General features: G+C 47.4%; 3 protein-coding genes and 1 long non-coding RNA gene across 20 annotated transcripts in view; 3 read left to right on the top strand and 1 right to left on the bottom strand.

The window, feature by feature from the left end:
• The window catches only part of LOC111939110 (uncharacterized), a 30430-nt gene extending 8282 nt beyond the window's left edge, over positions 1-22148 (bottom strand). For both annotated transcript variants that reach the window (XR_015279376.1, XR_015279375.1), the window contains exons 1-4: positions 21811-22148; positions 18949-19118; positions 2688-2778; positions 278-365 (exon numbers count right to left, since the gene is read on the bottom strand). This is a non-coding gene — a long non-coding RNA (uncharacterized LOC111939110). The remainder of the gene's footprint in view (positions 1-277; positions 366-2687; positions 2779-18948; positions 19119-21810) is intronic.
• Positions 4275-10038, top strand: RCAN3 (regulator of calcineurin 3). Its single transcript, XM_023941172.2, has 4 exons — positions 4275-4515; positions 6435-6608; positions 7093-7264; positions 8006-10038. The coding sequence occupies exons 1-4, from the start codon at positions 4321-4323 to the stop codon at positions 8212-8214; spliced, it is 750 nt and encodes a 249-aa protein (XP_023796940.1). The 5' UTR covers positions 4275-4320; the 3' UTR covers positions 8215-10038.
• NCMAP (non-compact myelin associated protein) lies at positions 13432-20378 on the top strand. 3 transcript variants are annotated; one of them, XM_023941173.2, is made up of 4 exons: positions 13432-13511; positions 18202-18296; positions 18421-18505; positions 18958-20378. In XM_023941173.2, the coding sequence occupies exons 2-4, from the start codon at positions 18212-18214 to the stop codon at positions 19097-19099; spliced, it is 312 nt and encodes a 103-aa protein (XP_023796941.1). In that variant the 5' UTR covers positions 13432-13511; positions 18202-18211; the 3' UTR covers positions 19100-20378. The 3 variants fall into 3 exon arrangements, with proteins under 3 accessions (XP_023796941.1, XP_086719669.1, XP_023796944.1); XM_086863543.1 differs by lacking the exon at positions 13432-13511 and adding an exon at positions 13512-13579; XM_023941176.2 differs by lacking the exon at positions 13432-13511 and adding an exon at positions 15697-15779.
• Positions 22149-22226: 78 nt separating the features above from the next.
• SRRM1 (serine and arginine repetitive matrix 1) overlaps positions 22227-24849 on the top strand; it is a 17148-nt gene continuing 14525 nt past the window's right edge. For all 14 annotated transcript variants that reach the window (XM_086863545.1, XM_086863546.1, XM_086863551.1 and 11 more), the window contains exons 1-2: positions 22227-22405; positions 24780-24849. The exon at positions 24780-24849 is cut by the window's right edge and continues 20 nt beyond it. In XM_086863545.1, the coding sequence (XP_086719671.1) occupies positions 22385-22405; positions 24780-24849 (91 nt within the window). In that variant the 5' untranslated portion in view covers positions 22227-22384. The remainder of the gene's footprint in view (positions 22406-24779) is intronic.

Genomic DNA, 24849 nt, shown 5'->3' on the forward strand with positions numbered 1-24849 from the left:
GCCACTGATGTCAGGAGTGTTACAGGAATGCTACAAACGAGGTGTTATTGCCAGAGACAGAGTGTTTAAAATGGCACTGAAATAGACACAAATGTTGGAGTTAGTGGTATTAAAGCAGAATCTATTGTTGGCCAGGGAGGAAAATGTGGTATTGGATCGATAAAGCAGGAGATTGCAGCAAGGGAGGGCTGAGGATGGAGGGTAACCTGTTACCACCTGAATTTGCACTGCATCTAAATAGCAGAATCCCTTTACCTGGACAGGAGACTGATCTTACCTTCCTAGAGATCTGCTGGGCTTTTGTCTTATGAGGGAAAGGTGGACAAATCACCTCGTAGAGAATCTTAGCATCTCTCTGTCTGTTTCTGAAATTTAAAAGAAAATATTTCAGATACAGAATTTTCACTACTTCTATCACAAACCCACGCTGTCTTCTGTCTTTCCAAGTGAGGACGAAGCTGTTGAACTCAATGTTCATGTCAGTGAAATTTAATAGTTTTGCGTGGGGTTTTTTTGTGAAAAACCAAAGAAAGGATGTTGGTTTGTGTTTTCTTTAGAAGTAAATGTGCACAGGCACCGATGTATCACCCAGCTCAGATGATGGCTGGCTGAAACCATCTCATGGCTGGATTAAGCTGTGATTTACTCCGAAGAGGACACGAACTGTCACTGTTCCCAGCTGGCAGGTGGCCGAGGCTGATGGCAGAGCCATCCTGATTAATGCCAGCGCAGCAATCACGGAATCCCCGACTGGTTTGGGTGGGAAAGGACCTTAAAGCCCATCCAGTGCCACCCCAGCCATGGGCAGGGACATCTCCCACTGTCCCAGGCTGGCCTGGGACACTGCCAGGGACCCAGGAGCAGCCACAGCTGCTCTGGGCAGCTCCTTCCTCCACAGCAGCCACTAACTCCTCGTCCGGAAGCTGCTCCGAGGGCGATTTGCAGCATTTTAAAATAAATTCTCATCGCTCTGAGCTCAGTCATTCCCACAGAGACCGTGGGGCTCCCACCGCCTCTCCAGGGCTGGATCAGTGCCATACAAACAGCTCCCCAAGTGTCCCCAGAGCGCTTTTGGGGCGCCTGAAACGCCCCGGGGGAGGAGGCGGCGGCGGGGCCGGGACCGCGCGGCCCCTCAGGGGACCCGACCCGCGGGGCGCGCCCGCCGCGACCCCTCAGCGGAGCCGGGGCATGCGCAGAGCCCCCGACTCCCTCCCGCCTTCCCTCCCTCCCTCTCTCATCCCCTCCTTTCCCTCATCCCTCCCTCCCTCTCTCATCCCCTCCTTTCCCTCTCTCCATCCGGGTCACCGACCCCCCTCACACCCTCCCTCAGCTCCCGGAGGAGCCGCGGGGGGGGGACGCGCGCGCAGGCGCGTTCCCGCCGCCGCCCCGCCCCGGGAGCCGCGGGCGCTGCGCGCTCCCGCCGCCCCACACGGACACCGCGCGCTCCCGCCGCCCCACACGGACGCCGCGCGCTCCCGCCGCCCCACACGGACGCCGCGCGCTCCCGCCGCCCCTCAGGCACAGCCGTCCGCAGGTGAGCTGAGACGCGGCCCCGCCGTCGGGGCAGGGCCGTGGGTACGGGCGGGGAAGTTGTTTTCATCCTCTTTCAGGGCGGAGATCGAGGGTTTGGGGTTTTGAATTAAAGAATATTCGCAGCCAGGGATCCGGCCCCGCCCCGGGTTTGTCCCGCCAGGGCAGCTCCGTGGGGTCTGCGGGATCGGCCCCAGGGTTTGGAATCGTGGAATGGTTTGGGTGGGAAGGCTCAAAGCTCATCCGTGGCAGGGACACTTCCACTGTCCCAGGAGCTCCCAGCCCGGTCCAGCCTGGCCTTGGGCACTGCCAGGGATCCAGGGACAGCCACAGCTGCTCTGGGCACCCTGTGCCAGCGCCTCCCCATCCTCCCAGGGAAGAATTTTTTCCTGTGCGTTCCCTATCAGAGCAGATCGAACTGTTCCTGTGGAAATTGCCACGCCGTTTCCAGTCCTCACATTCCTTGAGCGATGGGATGTGACTGAATGAGCTGCTGGCCCAGAGGATGCCAAGGAAAACTCCCCGGAGCTGCCTGTGCCGTGAAGAGCTACCCATGGCAGAAGCTGCTTTGCTTTCATTTTTATGCGATGATTTTCAGCTTTCTGTGAAGTTGGGGACTTTGTTTAGAATCATTTCCCTGTTAGCTGGTATTTAAATGATAAGCAGGTATTAATGCTCAGAAGAAAGGACTTAGTGAAAGGTCTGATCTCAGTGTCTTTAGATCTTGGGCTCCTTAAATTGTGCTGTTTAATATGAAATCTGTGATGGAGCAAGTGATCCAATAGTTTGCTAATAAGTATTGCAATGAAATTGCTTATAATTTTATTGCTGTTATTACTGTGATAAGAATAAGCTGATTGTAATAAATAACTAAGATTTGCATATCTCCATTCATATCAGACAATTTAAAAATAGGAATCTCTCACCTTTCCAAGAAGGTAAGTGAAGAAATTCCCTTTTTGCTGAAGCAGAGCAGTTTGGCTGTTGCACTGATAATCACATTCCTGTACCTGTCAAGTTTATCATGTCCTTTTTCTGATTTTGATGCTTTCTAATAATTGCACAGTAAATAGTTCTACCCAATCTGTTCAAATAACACTTCTGACAGGGCAGTTTCTCACACTACTTCTTAATTAATATTCATACATGAGTCTCACCTGTCTCATCCTGATGTCAGGGAGATTTTTGCCTTGCTCTGTATTCAGGTGTTTTGAATTGATTTGGGTGAAGTAATGAAAAATCAGTTATCTGAGGAAAAAAAAGATAGAATTAACCATGTAGGTATATGATTAAAAAGAACAGAACTATGATGAAATCTTAATTTTAAAATACAATATAATTGCAGTAGTTTCTATAGCCCAGTGCTCTCTGCAGGAGCACTCTGTGCTGAGCTGTCACACCTGGATTTGGTTTAATGTCACTGCTGCCCTGACTTTGTTTTGCAGTGAGGCTCAGACAGCCTCACTTGACCAATTTCAAGTTGCTCTGTGTGTTCCTCACTCTGTGTTTGATTCACCATTCATTCAAGCATTTGAGTTTACTTTCCAAACTCTCCTTTTCTTCTGCCAGTGTTGCTCTGTCCTTGTTGGAGGTCTCCCTGTTCTTTGGGCTGTTGGAGAAGCAGGTGTTGGGAGCAGTGTTTGTGGTTGGGTGCTTTGATCCCTCAGGAATGTGGGATCAGGAGCAGGCCAAGGCTGGAATGTTGCTCTCAGTCCACCAGGGCTTGGCTGGATGTGGGTGTCTGTCCTGCTTCTGTTTGGATGAGCCCAGATCTCCTCAGAGCCAGATGGTGCCTTTTGTTTTCACCATTTTGGTGCATTTTTGTTCCTTTTTTTTCCCCTTCTTGTATGAATCAGCAAGAACTGAGATTTCCACCAGCTGCCTGTTTCTCCAGATTTCCATCCTTCCTGCCGTGCTGGGCAGCAGAGTTGAGATCCCCAGGTGTGTGCATGGGTTTGGGCAGTCACTGTCATTAACCCAGTTAATCCCCCCTCATTAGGCAAATATTCAAATGAGATCATTGCCAATGACACATCATATATTTGCTTGCCTTTTTTTTAGTGTTGTGTCACAAATTATCACTCTTTCCAAACCCAGAAGCAGTAACTGGTTTTTCTCTCAACACACAGCAGTGTGATAACCTCAGGAGTTTTGCAGGGGAAGGTCCACTCCAGTAAAATATTTTCTATTTGTTTTTAGTCTCTTGCTTCTTTGCATTTTTTTGTCTTCCTTGAGGTGTCTACTCCTGTCTGTAGGTACTCTTACCTATGGGAAAGGTGTAGGAGAAGGGCATTTATTTACATCAGGAGGTTTCAGATTTTGGTTGGTTTGGAGAGATGATTTAACTTTGTCCACGTGCTCTCATTGATGAAATAAAGTTATTTTTTCAGATGCCAGAGGACTGCTCTGATTAGCCAGGAAATGGTTTTAATGATTAAACAAGACATTGTTGCTCAGTGTAAAGTGTGCCATGCAGAAGAGCTTCTAGAACAGTGCTGTCATTTTGGATTCCTGTCAGAATAAAGGGAGGAGAAATTGCAGTTTCTTGATGGGGTGACTTTATCTTCCTTCTGATGGAACAGCAGAGTCCTCCCTCCATCCTCAGCAGGAGGACGTGGTGCTGCTGATTCGTGGGGGACAGAACAAATTTCACGTGGGTTCCTGTTGTTGTTTGTGAATTTCAACAGTGGGAGAAGGAAGATGTGGTATCCTGACATTTGGTTTGGGATTTTTGGCTGGCAGGGCCCTGTTGGAAGCTGGCACCTGAGCAGAAGCTGCTGTGGGGGAAGGATGCTCAGGGATTCCATGAAGTCCTGGAGTGACAGCCAGTCAGACCTGTACAGCAGCGACCAGGAGGAGGAGGAACAGATGATTTTTGGTGAAAATGAAGAGGATTTGGAAGAGATGATGGATTTAAGTGACTTGCCTACCTCACTCTTCGCTTGCAGCGTTCACGAGGCCGTGTTCGAGGTACAGGAGGAGAAGGTAAGGGGGAAGGAGCCTGAGGTGTTCTCAGTGTTCTATTGAACGTTTTTGTCCAGGTTTTCCGTGTATTAAGCGTATTATAATTGAGGGAAAAACCCAACCCAGAGTATTTTCCTGGGAAGCTCAGAGCAGTTACCCAAGGCAGATAATACCACACTTCTCTGGCCTTGGAAACTGTTAATAAAAAATAATGCTGCTCTAATAAAAAGCTCTTCTGATTATTATTTTTTTTCTCTTTAGCCAAACATCATGATACAATATCCAAAGGCAGATTTAAATAAAATCTGAAGTTTTAAAAAAAAATTATTATTAAATTGTTAAAAATTAAAAATAAAATCTGCCAATGTCAATATTTTATTTCAAGGCAAGGATCCTGTTAAAAGAGTGATAAAACGATGAAATTTGCAGGATTTGTGTTGAACACCTTGAAAGTGGCTTATGAAGACCTTGTCATAAAGTAAATTTTATCTGGCCTGTTAGCATTTTATTCAGTCAAATCTTAATTCCATTTGCTTCCAAGAGCATCAGGAATAATGAGTTCCATTGCATGAAAGAATTCCCTCATTGTCCTTGCATCCCAGCTGTGTCCAGGGAGATGTGGCAGCCTTTTGGTTTGAACTCATTAAAGAATTTGGCCTTTCACATTGCACCTGGAAGTGTTTTATCCAGTTTAGTTCAAAGAGCAGAAGGTGAGAAATGCAGACAGGGTAAAAGAACATCTTGTTTCATTCTCAGATATTCCCTTTGTGGGGGGAATGGCAGGACTGGAACATCCTCACTCTTCTCTGCTGCAGGGTTGAGCCACTCAATTGCAATTCTGTGTTTGTCAGGTACAAAATTTGGCCTTTGTGCAGCAGGAAGAGATTTTGTGATTTAATAAAGACCCTGATGTTTTGTGGGTTGGAGAAAATGGTGCAAAAAAACATTATTTGTGTTAAAGCAAACATGGGCATCATCTGAAGAGTTTCTTCAGTGCTGTTTAACTGAATCTGTCATTGTTTTAATAACCATTATCAGGATTTTTGGGAGAGATCCAAGTCTGTTGGAGTCAGACAAATTAACTGTGGACCCTGGAAAGAGATTTTCATTGAGGATTCCTTTTCTGCCTATTGGCTTATGTAGATCACTGAATAAGAGAATATTATCAGAACTTAGTAAATAAAACTGCAAAGAGATTTCTTGCAGACTTCTCATCCAGGGATTTAAAATCTGAGTTTTTACAGTGGATGAAAATGTACACCAGGAGATTTCCTCCTGCATTCACATGTGGAAAAAAATAAATCTGTAAATGAGGCAGATCAGAGAGCTGGTAAATTAATTGAATTTCATAACTGAAAATTATTAATTGGGTTTTAGAACCATGAAATTGATTTTCATGCCAACACAATCACCAATCTTTAAAGAACTTGAGGATAAGATTTCATGTTCAATAAACCCATGGATATTTTTTCAGTTTTTTTGGTTTTGTGTTTACTGTGGAAGAGACAAAAATCTTGTATTATCTTACTCATGCTGATAATTTTGACATTTTCCTTACATAATCAATACTTTGGTTTATCTAATGCAAAAATTACCTGATTTGCAGAGTATTTCTGTAGACCCTTGATGAAAATCGTGTGCAAGTACCAGTATTTCTGGAGACCTGCACCTCTGAGTAGCTCTCACTAGGTGGCACTTTGTGTATTCAGAGTTTCTGGGCTCATTCACATCGGTTTGCTCTTGCAATTCAGAGTAACCGGTGAGACAAAGCTGTGCTGCCCTGAGTGTGGATTTACAGGCAGGGAGGGAGGCGTGGAATGTGCAGGTTGAGGTGATTTGGGAAACGGATGAGATTTGGGAGAGGAAAATAAAGGAAAATGTTTTTTCACGGAGTGAGAATGTTCATTTTGCACCTGGGGAATGTTTGTGCTTCTCTCCAGGAAAGGTTTGAAGCACTTTTCAGAGTCTATGATGAACAGGTGACGTTCCAGCTGTTCAAAAGCTTCAGGAGGGTGAGGATAAACTTCAGCAACCCCGAGGCAGCAGCAAGAGCTCGGATAGAGCTGCACGAGACCGAGTTCAGCGGGAAGAAGCTGAAGCTTTACTTTGCACAGGTACAGTGGGACACAGAGATCTTGTACCTCTGTCTCTGTTTCTTTATTCCTCCTTTGCCCATGAGCTTCATTTGGGGTAAATATCTGAAATCACCTCAATCTTCTACACTGAGCTGTGTCAAAATTTTAGGGCACAGGTTTTTTTGTTCATCTTGAGCTGAGGTTGGTTGGGACAGACTCTGTACAGTGACCAAACCACCTTCCCCCAGACACACAGAGGGCCTGGAACTAAATTAGTGGGTCCCAAAGTCTCTTTCTAAGAGGTGCTTTGTCCCTGTTGCAGTGGCACAGGTCTCCCACAGCAGCCCCTGCACAAGTTCTGAGCTGCAGCAGCTCCCTGAGATGTTGGACAAGAGCTGAACTAGTTTTGATTTTAAAGTTAGGCTGAATTAAGTGCAGCACATGGATGTGTATTAGTGGGGAAATACACCAAATAAAAAAGGAATAAATATTTGTGCATTCTGTCTCCTGGCTTTACCTGCAGGTGCAGGTGTCCAGTGAAATCGGGGACAAGTCCTACCTCCTTCCTCCACAACCTGTGAAACAGTTCCTGATTTCCCCCCCTGCCTCTCCCCCAGTGGGATGGAAACAGAGTGAAGATGCAACTCCTCTGATCAATTATGACCTGCTCTGTGCTGTCTCCAAGCTGGGGCCAGGTAGGGAATTTACCTGCTTTTGTTTGGTACTTCCTTTCAAAAGTGGTTATTGAGGGAGTTTATCTACTCGTCCTTTTTTGTGAGAAGAAACTGAGTCTCTCTTATGTGATGTTTCTTTCTTGTGGGAAATGATCCATCACTTAATTATTTGATTGAAAGTGAGCACAGGACTGGACTGTGAGGGAGTGGCTCCATCACACCCATATATTGAATTTTGTCAGAGCCTCGGGATTAAGGAACAATCTCAGTCTCTCAGATGAGCAGCTCCAGCTACTAAGGATGTCTGGAAGCCAATTAGGGACTTTTTGGTTTTAATCATCAACTTCTTTCTAAGTCTTCCTGGGAAATGTACTGTTTGCTTTCCGTGAAAAGCAGGAAATGGGGAGACTTGAAGTGCTCAAATGCTTTTGCAGCTTTTAATTTACAGATGTCACAGAAATATACAGCACAAATGATGTCACTTAGAAATGTGTTTGCTGCTTGTGTTCTGATGTCTTCCTGGGAGTTTTTTACATCCCTCCTTTCCTCCAAATGTCAATTAAAAGATTGAATGTATTCAAAATGTCCTTACAGGGACTGTTTTAAGGCATTTCAGAGGCTTGGTGAAGAGTGGATGTTGAGCACATTAAAGATGGGAATTAATGATTATTTGGTTGTGTTGTTGAAGTTATTAAGGGGTTTTTGAAGTAAATGCTTTTCCTGGGGGGTGTTTTTAACCTGCCTCTTGCTGGCTGCTCTCAGGGGAGAAGTACGAGTTGCACGCAGGGACAGACTCCACCCCCAGCGTGGTTGTGCACGTGTGTGAGAGTGAGACGGAGGAGGAGGAGGAGATCAAGAACCCCAAACAGAAGATCCTGCAGACGCGGCGCCCAGACCCGCCCCCAACCATCCTGAGTGACTCCAAAGCCTTCGAGTGTGCCCTGGAGGTGGGGGGGACAATGCCCTGCTAGAGCTGAGCTGCTCCACGTGGTTCCGACACCAGGCACCCGGCGCTGTGTTCCTGTCTGTGCTGCTGCTATAGGTCACAACAGATCTGACTTGTAGTTGTCGCTCATGTTCAAGATTTTGGATGCCAATGCTCTGAAAAGCACTTTAATTTTAGGGACTAGTCCCCCTCAAGTGTAGCAAATCCACCTGACTTGAAATAGTGACAATTAGGGAGTCCGGCTGTGTTTTGGTTTTTACGATGTCGCCCTTTGCTCTCTGTTGTACAGTGTGATGTTCCAAGTGCTGAAATAATCTCCTCCTGTCACGAGTGGGTTCCAGCAACTTCCTTGTACAGCAGTTGAAAGCTGATCTGTCCAACAGCTTCCAGTTAATCTAGTGTTAAACACAAGTGAAATGCACTCTCTTTGCTCAGATTCCTTGCCAGCTGAGGTGTTAACCTTTGCTTTTCTCAGAAATACCGGGTGTGTGTTTGTAGTTTGACATGAGGCACAAATACAGAGAGGAGCTGAATTCAGGGGGGGTTGGTGACTACAGGGAGGAGAACACCAGAGGAAGAACCTGAGTCTATCACCAACACTCCTGCTCTGCTGTCTGTGGTGATGCACTGACACCTAATTAGGAGTTAATTACAGTGGTAGAGTGAAATATGGATCCAGCTGTTGAGTGTGTTGTGTCTGATCCTCTCTGACAATCTGGGGCTTTTTGTTCCTCTCCAGTCCTTAGGACGGCCTCCACATCTGAATAAATCCAGTGACTGTTAGGTCCTGGCAGGAGCTAAAACATCCAAGGGTTAATTGTTAACTTCTCCAGTCTGTTTTGTATTTTCAAAGACAATCAGTTGCCTGGCTTTGCCAGTTTTTATGCAGTTTCAGCCCTTGTTTGCTGTTTTTCATGAAGACTTTTTCTGTGTGGCTTCCTGTGTGTCTGACAGAGCATCTGCTGCTTCTGAGACCAGGATGCATCTTTTAGAATACAGATCTTTGATTTTGTGATCTTGTGTTAAGTGTTTTAGTAGGAGGAAAATATGCCTTGGTATAACAACACCTGCTCCTGTGCTTTTATGCTATTTTATAGCCAAACTTTTTTAGTCTAGACAGATTCTTCTTTTTTTCTATTTAAAAAGATAAAATGATTTGTGAACAAACCAGGCTACTGATGTTCCTGTGTAGAAATCATTCTGAAATTCAGATTTTTCAGGTTCATTTCAGTGTGTTTCAGCTGTACCTGACGTGCTTCTTGAACTTCCAGAAGTGTTTTCACTTGACTGACAGCAGGGGGAAAAGGAATGGGCAGGGATTCTCATGGATGTGGAGGTTTTCAACTCTGTTGTGCCTGCTCAGGATCCCTCCTGCCACCAGCTTCAAAGTGGGATCCTGCAGGCAAGTCCTTGCTCCAGAGGCAGGAATAGGACAGAGTAAAAAAGTAGGGAAGCGGGGTTTGTCCATCACAGGTGTGATATTTACGTTTCTCTTCAGGTATTGAAATCACTCCAAGTCCAGCTTCACTGTCTCACTGTTCCATGGAATTAAAATTAAGGTTAAAAACCCAACAAAAACCTGTGTTATCCAGCAGGCTTGTGGATTTTTGAAATTCCAGAAGTCTGGGTTGGATTCTCTGTGGTGTTTCTATTTTTTAAATTATTTCATTTCTACCCCAGTGTAGAAGTTGCTGTAAGTAGGAGTAAGTGGAAAACCTTCAGAAACAGTTTTATAAGGAGAATCAAGCGTGATGTTGTTGATGTATAAACGTGTAAAATGTGCAACAACATTCCAGCACTTTCCATTGTGTAAAGATACTTCAAATAAAACAAAGCAGTGCCATTCACACTTGGGATCTGAACTGTGTTCCATGCTGGACAGGATGGGTATTGAGATTTTTAATGGTGACGAACACTGCTGAGTGTTCTCATGGGCAGATGGGATGGGGACTCTGTGCCTTGGAACTGGGGGTGGCAGGGACCCACAGGAGGGATTTGGGATCCTTGCAGGGACCACTGGGGGGGAGGAAGGAGCCAAACAGAGGCTTCAAAGCTTTAATGAAGCCATTGATCAATATCAGAAGTGATTCTGCTCCACTCCAGGGTGACAGCCTGCCTTGGCAAATGAAGCTGGAGTTTATTCCCTCCACGCCATGATTCAGTACCCCCCACCAGAAGCTGTTTCTCTAATCACTGACCTGCTGGGAAGGGCTGTTTTTAGCAGCAAGCTTGCACAGAAGCGCCAACTCAGCCCTTTCTGAGCTTGCACTTTGTATAAAAAAACACACCAAATTCCTTTAAAATGTTCTCCTTGAGCAGCAGCTGAAACATGTGGTGTTTCTTTGTGTTCTGGAGTTATGGGAGTACCTGGGTTTTATATTAGCTGAGAACCTGTGATTGCAGCTCCCCATTCTGTCTCGTCACAGAACTGCTTCCCCTGGAAAGATCCTTTGCATAAAATTCCAATTGCTTCATTTATTCCCTAACAGGTCTAATTTCCATTTCTGTCTGGGTTTGGATTAGAGATATTTTTGAGTCCAGAAGAGAAGACCGGTTTGTGAATCTTACTGGGTTTTATTTGCTCCACTCTCAGTGTAAAACTTGCTAGGAGGGATTAGTGGTGTGGAAAGAGACCCCAGCCAAGCTTCATCCCCTTGGAGAAAATGCAGAGCAAGATAAAAGATTTCTCCTCCTGTGGGTATTGACCCTGAGATGTGAGTAGGTGTGACACAGGGCTGTCCCTGAGTCACTCACAGTTCCAGGGAGGGTTCACAGGGTCTGACTTCTCCATAAAACAAGAGCAGGGCCTAGCAGGTAGAAAACACTGTATTTTAGATGTTACCTAATGTGTTAAAATCCTGCTCTGAACCAGGTCTCTGTAGTGTAACACTTTGGCATGCTCAGGCTTGTAGAGGGAATGTTTGATTCCCCTGGTGAAGGGAACATATTCCAACCATCAGCAGGACCGGGGTGAGGCAGTGGGAAAGACATTCTGGCAGTCTGGTTTGCTCTTACATAAAACACAAAAATAACCAATTCCTGTCCTCTGTAGCTCTGTGTTGGGATCACAGGAGCAGGGACTAGCAGGGCAGCCAGGCTGAGCTGTGCCGTCCTCCTGGACAGGTCACCTCAGCTCCCTTCATCCCTCCCAGCAGGGTCTGGTAGTTATTTCTGAGGCTGTGGGTGCGTGGAGATCACTGAGGGCCTGATTTCACAATACAGTTCCAAACTCAATGAATTTTTAGTTGGTCTTGATACCTGCTGTGATATGTGTTCCCTCTTTGTTCTCTCTGAGACACTCCAGGCTCTGCTCTGCCCTGCCAGGTGCAAGCTGCAGATTTACCAGCAGAGCTGGGAGCTGAGCTGGTGTTTCAGGAGGAGTCAAAACCTGCTCCATGGTAAATCTGGTGAGACTCCACACCTTGTAAGGCTGTGTTGCTTCCTAGGGGCTGGTAATACTGTAATGAGCCTGGAGTTAATTCAGAGTTATGTTTTGTCCTTTGATGTTCATTGACATCATCAGGATTTTTATGGAGCATCCCAGAGTCTCCTTTGGTCTTCCTTTAATGGGATAAGCTCAGGGTTGGTGCCTGCAAACTGGGTCACTGATGTTGGCAGCAGAGCTTTACAGTAACAATGTATAAATGTTTATACATTATACAAATGTATTTATACATTTAACAGTGTATAAAGCCGGTGTGTGGCTCTAACTCATAGTAAACAGCTACAAATTTAGGATGTGGTGAGGGACTAACCCTTGGGAAAGTCCCACCCTCCCTCTCTGCTGTCACAGAGGCTTTGGGAACTCACATCTGCTTTTACTTGGGCTGTTCAACGTTCACAGGGGCTGGTGCCTCCCTTCCTGTACTACTTCAATTGAGTTATTAATTATTTTTATTAACTTACATTTATACCTCTTCCCATTCATGGCTGCTGTTGACAGAAGCCCCTTCTGCTCTCCAGAGATACAGCCCAGGGAAGGTTTGTGGCTGGAAAACCACTCCTGTTCCCGGGAGAACCTCATGCTCCTGCTTGTTTATGCAGGATGGGACAATCATTGTAAAGAAACCAATCAAGTGAAATTTATTCCCTTGGAAAGATGATTGGTGAGTAATCCCTGCTGGGATTTCTGGGGTTTTAAGGAGCTGCATGAGCTTCAGTGGGATTGAGCTGGAAGTGACTAATTAGGGTCTTTGTGGCTGTACAAAACATTTGCTAAATAATTGGATCTGGAAACTGGTCTCTGGTGAAAAAGCCTCTGTGGTTGTGTTCTGTGAATTCAGTGTAGAAACCAGCCAAATTGGACACCAAAGTGAAGCACGAGCTGTGTTAGGGGCACAAATATTTCTGGAGGAGGAAAGAGAGAGCTGCAAGGAAAGGAAGGATCATTTTTCAGCCCAAATGGACTCTGTGACTTCCCAAGGAATCCACTGCAAATGTCTATGGACCATCAGGATCCCCCTGTTGCTGCCTTCCATACAGAGACGGGACTCTGTAAGGAGCAGGTTTTGTTCTGCTTCAGGCTGCGTTATAAGGGAGGTGGGTGATGATGAGGTGGCTGCAGCTGGGGCAGCTGAAGTGCAGAATGGGGGGAAACATCTCCTGCACAACAGCTCGACAACCCTAAACCACGAATGGAGCCTAAATGAGGGCTGTGGCTTGTTCCTGTGGTTTTCTGGTTTCCTATGGGAGCAGCATCAGGTCCAGGCAGGGGACAAATCCCTTTTTAAAGTGTGATGTCCACAGGAAAAATCCAGACAGGGATTGTGATCACACTTCTCTGCAGGATAAAGCCAACGAAGTACAGGTCAAAATCAAAGATTCCTTTCCAGTTTGATCCTTTTGATTCCACTGACGAGTGGACAAAACCGCTCGATCAGTCTTTGGGCTGGATGTGCTTGGGATCCTTCTCCCGAAGCGCCTGGAGGTCTTTGGGCATCGAAAAGCCGCAGAAACCGGGCTGCTTCCAAAGCTTGGGAACTCTCGCTGTGAGACGTGGGGGCCTATCCAGACTCCTCCAGGCTCCTCCATGCCCCCCCAGCCGCTGCCCGGCGGGGCCGGGGGCACCCGCAGCCGCGCACGGGCCCGGGGAGGCGGCGCCGGGGGCCGGGCCGGGCTGGGCGGCCCCGGGGAGGCACCTGCGGCAGCGGGTCTGTGCCGGGGCTCCGGCCGCACCGGGCTCCCCGCGGCAGCAGCGGGGCTGGGCTCGGCAGCTCCGGGCTGGGGAAGGGGCGGGAGCGGCGGCGGGGGCAGCCCCGCAGCCCCGGCGGGCGGAGGGAGCGGCTGCGGCAGCACCGGAGCCCCGAGCCCGCAGCATCCTCCGTGAGTAGCGACGGCTGAGGCTCGGGTGTAGGAACCGCTCTTGAACGGGGATAATTGTAACCATTAATGTGTGTTTTATCAGCTTTCTGCCCCAGATCTCTGCCACTTTCTTTCCCGAAGCTCTGGCACTTTCTCCTCCAAATCTCTGCTCCTTTCTCCTCCAAATCTCCGCTCCTTTCTCCTCCAAAGCTGCTCTCCTTTCTGCCCCAAAGCTCCGCTCCTTTCTGCCCCAAAGCTCCGCTCCTTTCTGCCCCAAAGCTCCGCTCCTTTCTGTCCCAAAGCTCCGCTCCTTTCTGCCGCCGGCTCCAGCCGTGGTTGCATCGCGGTTACTCCACGTTTGTGTGCGAGACACTGTGGATGTCTCGGGGGAAACGCGAGTTCTTTATCGGTACCTCTAAACCAGAAAGAAATAGAGAGCAGATGTTCTCGCACGTTTTTGTGTTCAGCTGGTGCTTGAGCAGTTGTTCCCTTAAGGGACAGGACTGGGACTGCTCTGGCGCGGTTTCCTTGCCGGAGACAGAGAAGCCTGCGCGGCTGTTGAAAGCTCATTCCATCGCCGGCGGTGTCCTTTCATCACTGGGGACGCTGAAACTCTTGTCCTGACTTATTCAACCCTGGCACTATAAATATGGCTTTGTTGGTGGTTATTTGTTTGTGGTTTTGGGTTTTTTTTTTCCCAATCTGCTGAGCAGCATGCTGGAAAGAGCTGGCAGAGTAATATTTAACAGGAAAAGAACTCATAAGCTCAGAGCATTGTGTTACAGTTCACTGAGTGTCTCCAGCACAGAGCAAAATTACACTGCTTGCATTATTTGGGAACACACTGAAGCTGCTGACAGGTTTGAATGGTGATTTCTGGATTTCCCTGGTAATTAATGTATTTAATGCCCCAGGAAGTCTTTGCTAAAGGAAGCGTAGCCTTTTGTAAACAGCTTTCACTGATGGGCTGCATTGTGCTGGGTGGGCAGGAGGGGTTGATTTAACGATTACAAACCAGGAGACAAAGGCAGAGCAGTGACTTCAGAGTCTGATTTCAGAGTCCTTGTCCCTCTGTGGGTGCCAGACTGGGGCACTGAGGGCTTACCAAGCAGTTCTGGTGGAGAACAGGCTGCAAGTGTGAGGTGTCAGCTGCAAGTGTGTGTCTTCAGGGCTCTGCAGAGGGGAAGGTGCCTCACAGATCCAACAAGTTGGCATAGGCAAGCTCTGACAGCATTGTGGTGGTGCTTGGGGTTTTTTTCCATTTTAATCCGTTTTTCCAGGGTTTTAAGTCCAAATCCTGGTTCTGTTGAATATTTCCCAAGTATCTAAGCAAGTCTCTTGATCCCAGTGTTAGATCCTGGCCTGGAACTAGTGGGAAAATACCTCTGGCTTGTTTTCTTCCATATCCTGCACATCCCTGAAGCGTCTGGGGTGGTTTTAGGATCTGAACATGGTGGAGTTCCTGTCATTCCCATGAATAACTGCATTCACAGAGGGGAATGAGAAGTGTGTGTGGCCCAGAATTTTAAGGCAAAACAAAAAAAGTTAGAACTGGGCAATGTGCAGTTCATGATCTGGTTCAGACACCGCTCCTGGGCAAATCAGTGACAAAAATCTATCAAGTTCCTATTTCCAGGCATGGCTTTAGAAATGAGGGTGTTCCTTTTGGGGGTCCTGTTGTCACTTCTTGTCACCTGTGGGAGCTGAGGGGTTTTGGTGCCTCTCACGATCTAAGCCAGGCAGGTAGAACTACAGAGGGGTTTTTAGTTGGTGCTGCTCCTGCAGTTTGTGTCTCTGTCTTGGCAAGGCAATGAACCACTTTTAATGTGTGTTCTACCAGCAGCTCAACCTGGGCAGCTCATGCCAGAACCTGAGAAAATGCTTAAAGGTGCTGCCCTGACATGGGGACACTCAGGCTCACACAGGGAGGCTTGTTTGCCTCAGGCCACTTTGAACTTGGGCTTTTCTTTCCTCCTTCCTCCCTCTTTGGAGCCTCTCAAGGTAAACCCAGGCACGTTCAGGTCTCACTGAAGGACGCTGTGTTTTTATTACTCTCTGAAATCACAGCTTGTCTCGATCCCTGGCGGTGTTCCCGGGCTGCTGGGAAGGTGAGGGCTGGAACAACCCAGCTCCACACAGACCCCACCTTTTCCCAGGTGAAAGCACTGAATCTGTGTTCTCCTAACCAGCACCTGCCTTCCCTAGCAGGGAGCTGCCTCTCCAAGTCCAGCCATCCTGGAAAAACCTCAAACCTCAAACCCCTCTGTAATTGCCAGGTGCTGCTGACAGGTGAGCTCTGATCCCCATCTCCTCACAAACAAACCCAGGGCAGGGGCAGCAGGGAGGCTTTAGAAAAGGGGGCCTTGCTCCCACTTGCCAGAACAACCTATCCCCTGTATCTGCCAAGGTGTTTGAAATGGAAATGTGCCCAAAGCTGAACTTTATGGAAACATTTCCAGCTTCATAACGTGGGGATGCAAAAATAACCAGCAGGGTGGAGAGTGAGGGTGAATGAGAGGCTCTGAGAGCCCAGGCAGGTGTGTGTGCACAGGGGGAAGTGCAGCCCTGTGTCATGGACAAAGAATGTCCTGTGATTACTGTATCAAAGTCCACTTCTTCTCCCCTGCTGAATGGCTTTTATCCAGCACTCCTGATTTTCCAAACGTTTTTCTGAACAGAGTAGGATCCAGGCTGAAAATCAGTAGGTTCCCATGGATTTTGCTGGCCTTTGCTGGGTCTTTCTTGCAGCAGAGGCTTGGTCAGGTGTAACCTGCTGGTTCACGGGGCAGGAATGGAGCTGGAACTCCAAGTAAGAGCAGGACTGGCACCTTCCATCCTGGCTGGAGACACAGACCTTGGACCTCTAGACTTTCTACACAAAGCAGAAAAAACCCCACCTGATGCATTTTTCAAACTGCACCTCAGATTGGTGCAGCCTGCTGGATAAATTAATCCTTTTCGTAAACAGGCGGTTTCACTACGACAATAAAAATTCTTTGGGTCTGGGTGACTCATGCACAAACAGCTCCCTATTCCCAAGGTGCTTTGACCCAAAGGGAAGGTCAGAAGGATGAATATTTCATGGCTTAATATTAAAATATTCAGCCTTATTTATTTAGAATTTTTATTTTGGTAGCCAGAGGAGGAAAAAAAGGCTTCTGTAGATCTGGCATTTGCACTGGCCTAGTCAGGAGCCACAAGGTGAGATCTGGATGTGGATTTCTCTGAATTATGCCCATAGTCAGAACACTTGCTCAGCTTTTCATGATGAGTCTCTTGAGCCTCTGCTGTCACTGGTAGAACCTTCATCCACATGGGAGGATGGAGGTTCTACCACCCTACACAGAGAGGAGACAGGAACAGCTGTCCCTGAGTTCTGGTGCCTTCTCTGAGGTGTGTGTGAACCCTGTGCTGGACAATAGGGCTGGGCAGAGTCTAAACATAAAATATTTCAACTGATGCTCATGCTGCTGAATTAACTTGGCTTTGGCTAAACAAAGGAATCATTCACTCATGGGAGAATGACCCAGTTACAGGATCAGAGCAAAGTTAGTTTGGTTTTTAGATTAAAAGAAGAAAACCAAACTTTTAACTTGAGGGGACTGAAGCGTTTGAAGAGTTGGCCCTTGCAGTTCTCATCCTGAACCCCACTCAGACACCAACCACTTCCCTTCTTGCTGCTTCCTGATCCTTCTTATTCCTCACTGACCTGCTCTGCAGGTTTTTAATTGGTATTAATTTTTATTAACAACTGATTTCCACTGAATTATTTCTGGCTATTTATCTTGTTCTGTGTAAATTTAAAGTTACCATGCCACACAATATCCCAGCGGAGCACCAGAGCCCTGCCTGGTTGTACTGGGCAGCATCTGAAGTGGGAAACTCAGTTCCATATCAAGTGCTGAAGGATAATTTATTTTTCAAGGGGCAGTTGGAGTGTCTCAGCTCTGGGGCTGGGAGCTGAGCTGTTCCAGAGGGCTCTTTGAACTGGTGCTCACACCCCTCTCGGGCTGAAGGAGCCCTTTAATGGCTCGGGTTTCCAGGGACACTTGGAAAACCCTTATAAAACCAGCAAACATCCCGGCTGCTCTTTCCAGATCCACACTTTTACCCACCAAAACACAAGACATGTTTTCAGCTGTGCCCTTGGAAGTTCACCCACTTCCAATAACAGACCTGAGCTGACACTGGGCTGAACTCACAATATCCCTGTTCAGGGGCTGTCCTGACACTTTTGGAGCTCCAAGTGAAAGGACTGAATGTTTTTTCTTCTCCATGTTAGGTGATTGAAGCTCCCTTAAATGCTATTTTATAATGGAGTTTCTAAACCTTTCTGTGATGAGTTTTTCCCTTCCCTCAAGACATTGCTGAATTCTGGGTGCAGAATCATTCACACTCATTGCTCAGTGATCTGAATCTCAACCAGAGGTGATAATCTAAAATCCCAAAGCATTTAAAGCACATTATTGTGTTCATATTTTATTTTATCCTATTATCACTGACCAGGAGACATTTTGAAGCAAATTGCTCAAGATTGTACCAAAATTTCCTTTGTACCAATTTACATTCCTTTGGTAGGGCCAGGTTTCCACCACAATGAAAATATGAAGAACTCCAGTTCATCTCTGAGCCTTTGGTGGGCAGTTGCCTAATTAGCACCATGAAATTTGGGTTAATATTTTAGGAATTCACTCCTTTTTCACCTCTGCAGCTGACTCAAGATGACGACGGCCACGCCACTGACCGATAACACTCAGCTCTCAGTGAATGTGACCACAAAGTCTCAAGAACAAAGTCTCTATCAAAGTAAGGAAAGGAGTGGGGTGGTGGCTTTTTTTGGTTTTAAGTGGACTTTGAACTCATCAAACTTCAAAGATTACAGTGACAACTTTGTAAATATGGCTTTTTTCCCTTCCTGCTTCTCTCCCAGGTTCTGGAGCAATCATTGCTGCTATCGTGGTGGGGGTGATTATTATTTTCACAGTGGTTCTGCTCATCCTGAAAACATACAACAGGTATGTGGCTAACTCCTGTAGTCACCAAGTCACAGCAGGATGAACCAAAGTCCCTGCTCTCAGCTAACAGAGCATTTCAGGGCTTGGTGCTGAAAATTTCCAGGAGAATCTAAGCAGAGATTGCAGTGTACTGAATCTCACTGTCAGTACTCTGTGGATGGATCATAGGAAGCACAAAGAGCTCCTTGATGGAGGCTGTGTGGTGGGAGCTCTTTTTAAGGGTTCCTGGTGATGCAGGGAAGGTCTGAGTGTGCACCAAGGCTGCCAGAGGGGGAGCTCGATTCACTTCTCAGAGCTCACATATGCTCTGGGAGGACTTTGGGTATCTTTGGGATGAAATCCTGGCTTGGTTTGACTGGGTTGTGTGGGAATCTCCCCAAAACTTACCCTGGGAGAGGAGAGACCACTCCAGGTGCCAGCCCTGGTGCCAATTCCCCTTTTACCTTTGCCAGGCGCATGAGAGTGCGGCGGGAGCTGGAACCCAAATCCTCCAAGCTGGCAGTGCCACCTCCCGTGGGGCACAGCAGCCACAGCCTGGCCCAGCAGCCCTCGGTGACCTTCATCCCTGTGGACATCCACCTGCAGAGCAGGTAACCGGGAACGCTCGCCCTTCCTGCCAGAGAAGAGATGGAATTGTTATCCCATGGACCTGGGGCTCCGCGGCAGAGCTGCACTGGGAACAGCAACCAGCTCTTACTCCCTCTGTAAAATGATATAAATCCTGGTTTCTTTCTTTGGGAGAAAAAACAGAGGTCTAGACACTTTTCTTATGACTGAAATAACAAGTGGAAGTCCAGGAATCATCAGGATGGCAGCGAGGTCTCTTCTGGACCTGGATAAACCAAGAAGAGAAGATGCCCAGGTGTTGTGGAACTTTTGCTTCCTCAGAGACTTTGAACCCTTTCTGTTCTGCTGATAAACAGAAGGAAAGGTCTGGACATGCAACAAACTCAGGTTGGACCTGAGTTTGTTATGAGTTACATGGAAGAGGTTCGTGGTTTATTTTATATCTGATGGGTAGTACAAGAGGTATTGAAATTGTATTTATCTTTACTCATATTTCATGTTTCTAGTGCCACATGTGTACAGGTTAAAGAAAAAAATGTTACTTCTTCTTTTCAAGTATTTTTAAACTATTTCTATAAACTCTGTAACTCTGTTTCCAAAGGAACTCAGTGTCTGGGGGAGTTTTGCTCTCAATTCAGGTTCATGGCTAGAGCTGTGTTAGAATGCTTTGTCTTACACAAAATCTGAGTTCTTTAACTGAAAAAAATAAGCATGGAAATAGAAAACATCAGCTTGGATAAAGCAAGGGAGGCTCTGTGCAACCCCAATGTGCTGCTCACCCTGCAAGGCTTTGTACTCTGGTGCAACCCAATTATTTTTAGCAATTTTTTATTCTCGAAACCAACCCAAAGTGAGGTTGTTTTGTGAGGGCTGTGGGTGTGCAGCAGTGGCACAAAGGAATTCCCAGGGACACTCACAGCCCACGGGGTAGGAACACAGAGCAGTATTGTCAGACACTGACTGGCAGATTGTCTGAGATTTTATATTTCATATTTTTTCCAATAAGCTTGGATCTCTTGAGCAGGTCAGTTTAACTAAACGGTAATTTTTATTGTGCAGAATCTAAATTAAATCACTTTGCAATATTCTTTTTTGGCTGAAACTGAAGCATGGTTTGGATTCCAAACCAAATATTGAGACAGCTGTTTGTGAAGTTTATGAATCTCCTTGTAAATATTTCTCTTGTCCTGGTTCTCTACCTTATTTTTTGTGGCAGGGAGTATTGATTTAATAATTCAGAAAGGACAGCAGATGCCTATCTAATTTTTTTCCAAAAAAATATAAAGGGGTTGATTTTCTGTTTCTATCTCTGGATGTTCTCTGAGCTGTTCCATGGGATCAAAATCAAGATTATTTTAGGAAGGATAAGCCCATCTTACTGTTGTTGATTTTAACATCCCTAGCCAGACCTACTTCTAGAAAATTTTGTTTACTTTCCATTTGCTTCATTTCAAGCCAATGAAGTTCAAAAGCAGAATAAGCAGAACTACTGCAAGCAGTTCCAGTTTCACAGAATTACTATTATTGGCAGCAAACCAGCTGCTGTGACCACACCAGCACTGCTCCAGCTGAAAAATTCAAATACCAGTAAAATTTGCCTCACATTGGCACCTACTGGAAGGCTCCACAACCCCTCCTGGCAACAAAACCCAGAGCTCACGCTGAGCAAGCAAAACCACCTTCTCAAGAAACAAAAATCCCTATTCTATGCCATTTGCTGTGGATTTGAGCTTTCCAGGAACAATCCCACACTCTCCCTGCCCTGTTCCCAGCAGCTGCCTCAGGGCTGATCCAACCTGCCCTGATTTGGCCCCCGGGTTCCACTTCCAAACACACAGATTTTGGGAATGCTCCCCTTTAGCTGGCCCTGTTTTGCAAGAATCAATGGTTGTTTTTTTTCCCTCCTAAAAGTTCTACAGGATCCTCAGAAGGTCGGATTCTCCAGCTGGAATTTCACTATTACAGATACTCTGGTAAAATGTTTATTTTTTTGCTGCTGGGTAAGTCCTGACCCCAAAACTCAGTTTCCCCCCCTTTACTTCCATCCTCCTTATCCCAGCAGAGAGCACGGAGCTCCACCTAGTGTCCTCCTGCCTTCCCATGGGTTCTGTAAAGTAATTCCAGCTTTAGCTGTCAACTTTACTGAATTCCCTCATCCACAGTGCCAGGGCTATTCAGCAGACAAGTCGAGCACTCTCCCAAGTTTGGCTGTGCAAAACTCAGATCGTTACAAGTCTAAGCAGATGAAATATGGTAATTTCCCTTGGTTTTTTAACCTGAGTCCCATAAACAATATATTTCCTAAAAAAATGCATCTGTAACTCAGCTCAGGAGACACACCAGTTTGTCCTGAGCAGGATGGGGTGGAGAGCTCATGACTTATACTCAGAACAATAAAGGCGAGGAGGTGCTGGAGGGGTTTCAGTGGAGGCCACAAAGATGGTTTGGGGTCTGGAGCATCGCCCTCATGAGGGGAGACTGCGGGAGCTGGGCCTCGATATTCTGGAGAAGGGAAAGCTGAGAGGCAATCCCATCAATCCATAAAATATCTCCAAGGGGTGTCAGAGGATGGTGTCAGACTCTGTTCAGGGACACGGCAAGGAGCAATGGCTATAAAATAAACCACAAGTTCCACCTCAACATGAGGAAGAACTTCTTTCCATGAGGGTGTGAGAGCCCTGGAACAGCTGCCCAGGGAGGGCCTGGAATCTTCCTCTCCGGAGACATCCCAAACCCACCTGGACCTGTTCCTGTGTCACCTACTCCAGTAGCCTGGGCAGGGGATTGGACTGCATGATCTCCAGAAGCCCCTTTCAGCCTCAACTCTTCTGGGATTCTGTGACCTCTTCAGAGCCCTGCCTCCCGCCCAGGGACCGCTGTTATGCCGGGAGGTAGCCGAGGGGCCGCTCCCGAGGATTGAGGCTGTGCCCTCACGGACCTGCCCGGCCCCGTCGCCGCCCCTGAGGGGACCGCGGCCGTGAGGGCAGCTGAGATCTCGCGAGATGTCGACATCGGCAATAGCTTCAGGAGCCAACACCTCGCGAGAGCGCGACTCACACGGCGCTCACTCCCGCGCGCGCCGGAGCAGCCGCGCTCTCTCATTGGCCCGGTTCCCGCGCGCGGGCCGAGCCTCCACCAATCAGCAAACGGCGGAGGGGGACCCTGCGCGGCGCGCGCTTGGCCCCGCCCACCCCCTCGCGCCCCTCCCGCCTTCCCTCCCCCCCCACCCACCCCCGGCACGGCTGAGGGGGCGCGCGGTGCACGCCGGGACGGCAGCGCGCGCCGCGGCCCGGAGGAGGCGGAGGAGCCAAGATGGACGCCGGGTTCTTCCGCGTAAGTGCCGGCCCGAGGGGCCCTGAGGGCGGGCGGGCGGCGCGGCGGTCACGCCGGCGCACGGGGGCAGCGCTCGGCCCCGCTGCAGGCCCGCGCTGGAGCCGCGCTGGAGCCGCGCTGCCCCGCGCGGCGCCGCCGTGCCCCCCCGCCCCCGCCCTGCGCAGGCTCCTCGCCGCGGAGAAAATGGCGGCGGGAAGAGGCCGCGGCGGCGCGGCCCGGGCGGCGGCGGGGGGGAATCGAGCGGCTCCGGGCAGGACTCGGCACGGGGGGAAGCTCTGCGGTTCTCCCCACCCCGGGGCTGGCCCCGCGTCGGGCTCTGAGCGGCCTCGACCCCGGAGGTCCCGACCCACGCGGGGTCGTGTCACCGCTGCGACCCCCGAGCTGCGGGGGAGGAAAAGGGACCGTGGGGCTCTTGAGGGGCGAGCCCGGGTTTGCGCTGTCCACGTTCTTCAGTGTCCTCGTTCAAAGGGAATAAATAACCCTGTCCTTATTTTTATGGAGCTTTTTTTAGAGGTTATTGTTTCTTGGCAAAAGAAGATAGGATGTATTTATACGTTGGTATTTTGTTTTTAATTCTTAAGTTTCTTCTAGTCTTACAGCTGTGTTGCATTTTCTGCAGAGACCATGAAACCTACCCAGGGTCTTTTTCCTTTCTGCTTTTTCCTCCATTAATAGAAATGACCTTATTTTGAGGATTTCGGTGATAATTTTGAAAACCAATCTAAATTTCAAGGTTCATTCATTTGTTCAGCCCATATTATTTCCATTTCCTGCGGCTAGAATGCTTTTAAAACACGGCAGCAAACATAACCCTTCCCTTAGTTCACTTCTGTGCTCGTGAACTAACTTGGGAAAAATAATTGCAGATGAAATCCACACTTGCTGTAATGTAGTTGTTAAAAGGTTTACAAATCAGGTACTTGTGACTGACAGCGGGATTACTGGGGCTGCAAACTCTGGATTAGAAATCAAATATTCTTTTAAACAGGCCTTTGGAAGGTGGCATTTTATAAAAACCAAAGCAGCATGGCACTGAAATGGGGCTGTGAACAGTGTTCTGGTTTTATTCTGGGTTCAGGAGGAACCAAATGTGAAATGACAGAACTGCAGCAGAGCAGCAATTTGGACTCCCCATACCAAGCAACCTTCTATTTATAATTCTGTCAGTTCTTCACATTTCTGTGGAGTTTCAGTGCAAACTTATTTTGTCTGTCTTTAAATTCCTGTAGCCCCCTTGCTCTGTCCTGTTTGGTTCTTTTTGCTGCTTGCCATGTGTTATCAACAAGAAACTTCCCCTCCATTTCCCTTCTGGATTGTGAAATAATGTTAAAAAACCCCAAAAGAACATTCAGTTGTTGAGTGAACTGGCAAGTATCGTGGGGTTTTTTGTAAGCCTCAGAGCAGTCTGCAAATACTGTAAAGAGTTTTAATCCCTGGAAGTGCCTGTGGCACAGTCAGACTTTAGATTCCCATGTTCTGGAATAGCAAATGGGAATGTCAGTGGATTGTTCACTTTCAGTAACTGATGACTTTGCAATGTGTTATATTGTTAATTCCAGGTGCTTTCTGACCAAAGTCAACTTAGAATTTGGGGGTTTATCTTCTTTATTACCATTTCATTCCTTGACATTTTATATTTTTGTTTGTACTGAGCCCTGTTCTTCCACTGAGAATTGCCTATATAAAATTCCCTGATCTCCATCAGTCACATTGGTTCCTAGAATAAATTTCCCAAGTTGTGGGTTTGTCCTAAGTCATGAGCAGCCCACCAGGATTTGGATGCAGCCCTGTGTCTCTTCTGATTCTTGCCTGGTTCTGTTTACTTCTCTGCCAGTAAATTTTCCAGAACTGGACTTCCAGGCCTTTCCCTCCATAGTGAATTAACCTACAGCTCCTGTCCATGGCAGTGGAGCCAGTCAGTGAACTTTTAACAGCATAATCAATAAAATGCATTCTTTGTACTTCTCTGCTCCCTGCTTTGCCTCAGGGAAACTGCCCAAAGGTTTCAGAGGTGTCACTGTAAGCAAACAGGAAGATTTTGTTCCTGAGCAGAGGAAAAACACTTTATTTCTTTTATAAAGAAATGAATAAAGCCTTTTCCCGGCAGTTTGTTGCTGCTCATACTTTAATTTGTGGGGGGTTATGATTGAGGTGTCACTGTGGGGCTCAGGAGCTGCTCACCCCAAAATTCTCAGCACTTGGTGAGAGCTAAAATTGAAAAGCACCTGGAAAGGCTTCTTTTGCTTGGAATAAATGACAGAAAAACAGCCTTAGAGATTGGTTTCACTGGTGCACTGTGCAGACACGTGGGAAAATAATCCTTGGAGGTGGTTGAAGGCCCCCCAGACTGAATCTGTTGTTTGCTGTGCTCCAGGGAACCAGTGCAGAGCAGGACAATCGCTTCAGCAACAAGCAGAAGAAGCTGTTGAAGCAGTTGAAGTTTG

Source organism: Cyanistes caeruleus, chromosome 26 (genome assembly GCF_971803275.1).
Source record: "Cyanistes caeruleus chromosome 26, bCyaCae1.hap1.1, whole genome shotgun sequence".
Classification (NCBI taxonomy): Eukaryota; Metazoa; Chordata; class Aves; order Passeriformes; family Paridae; genus Cyanistes; species Cyanistes caeruleus.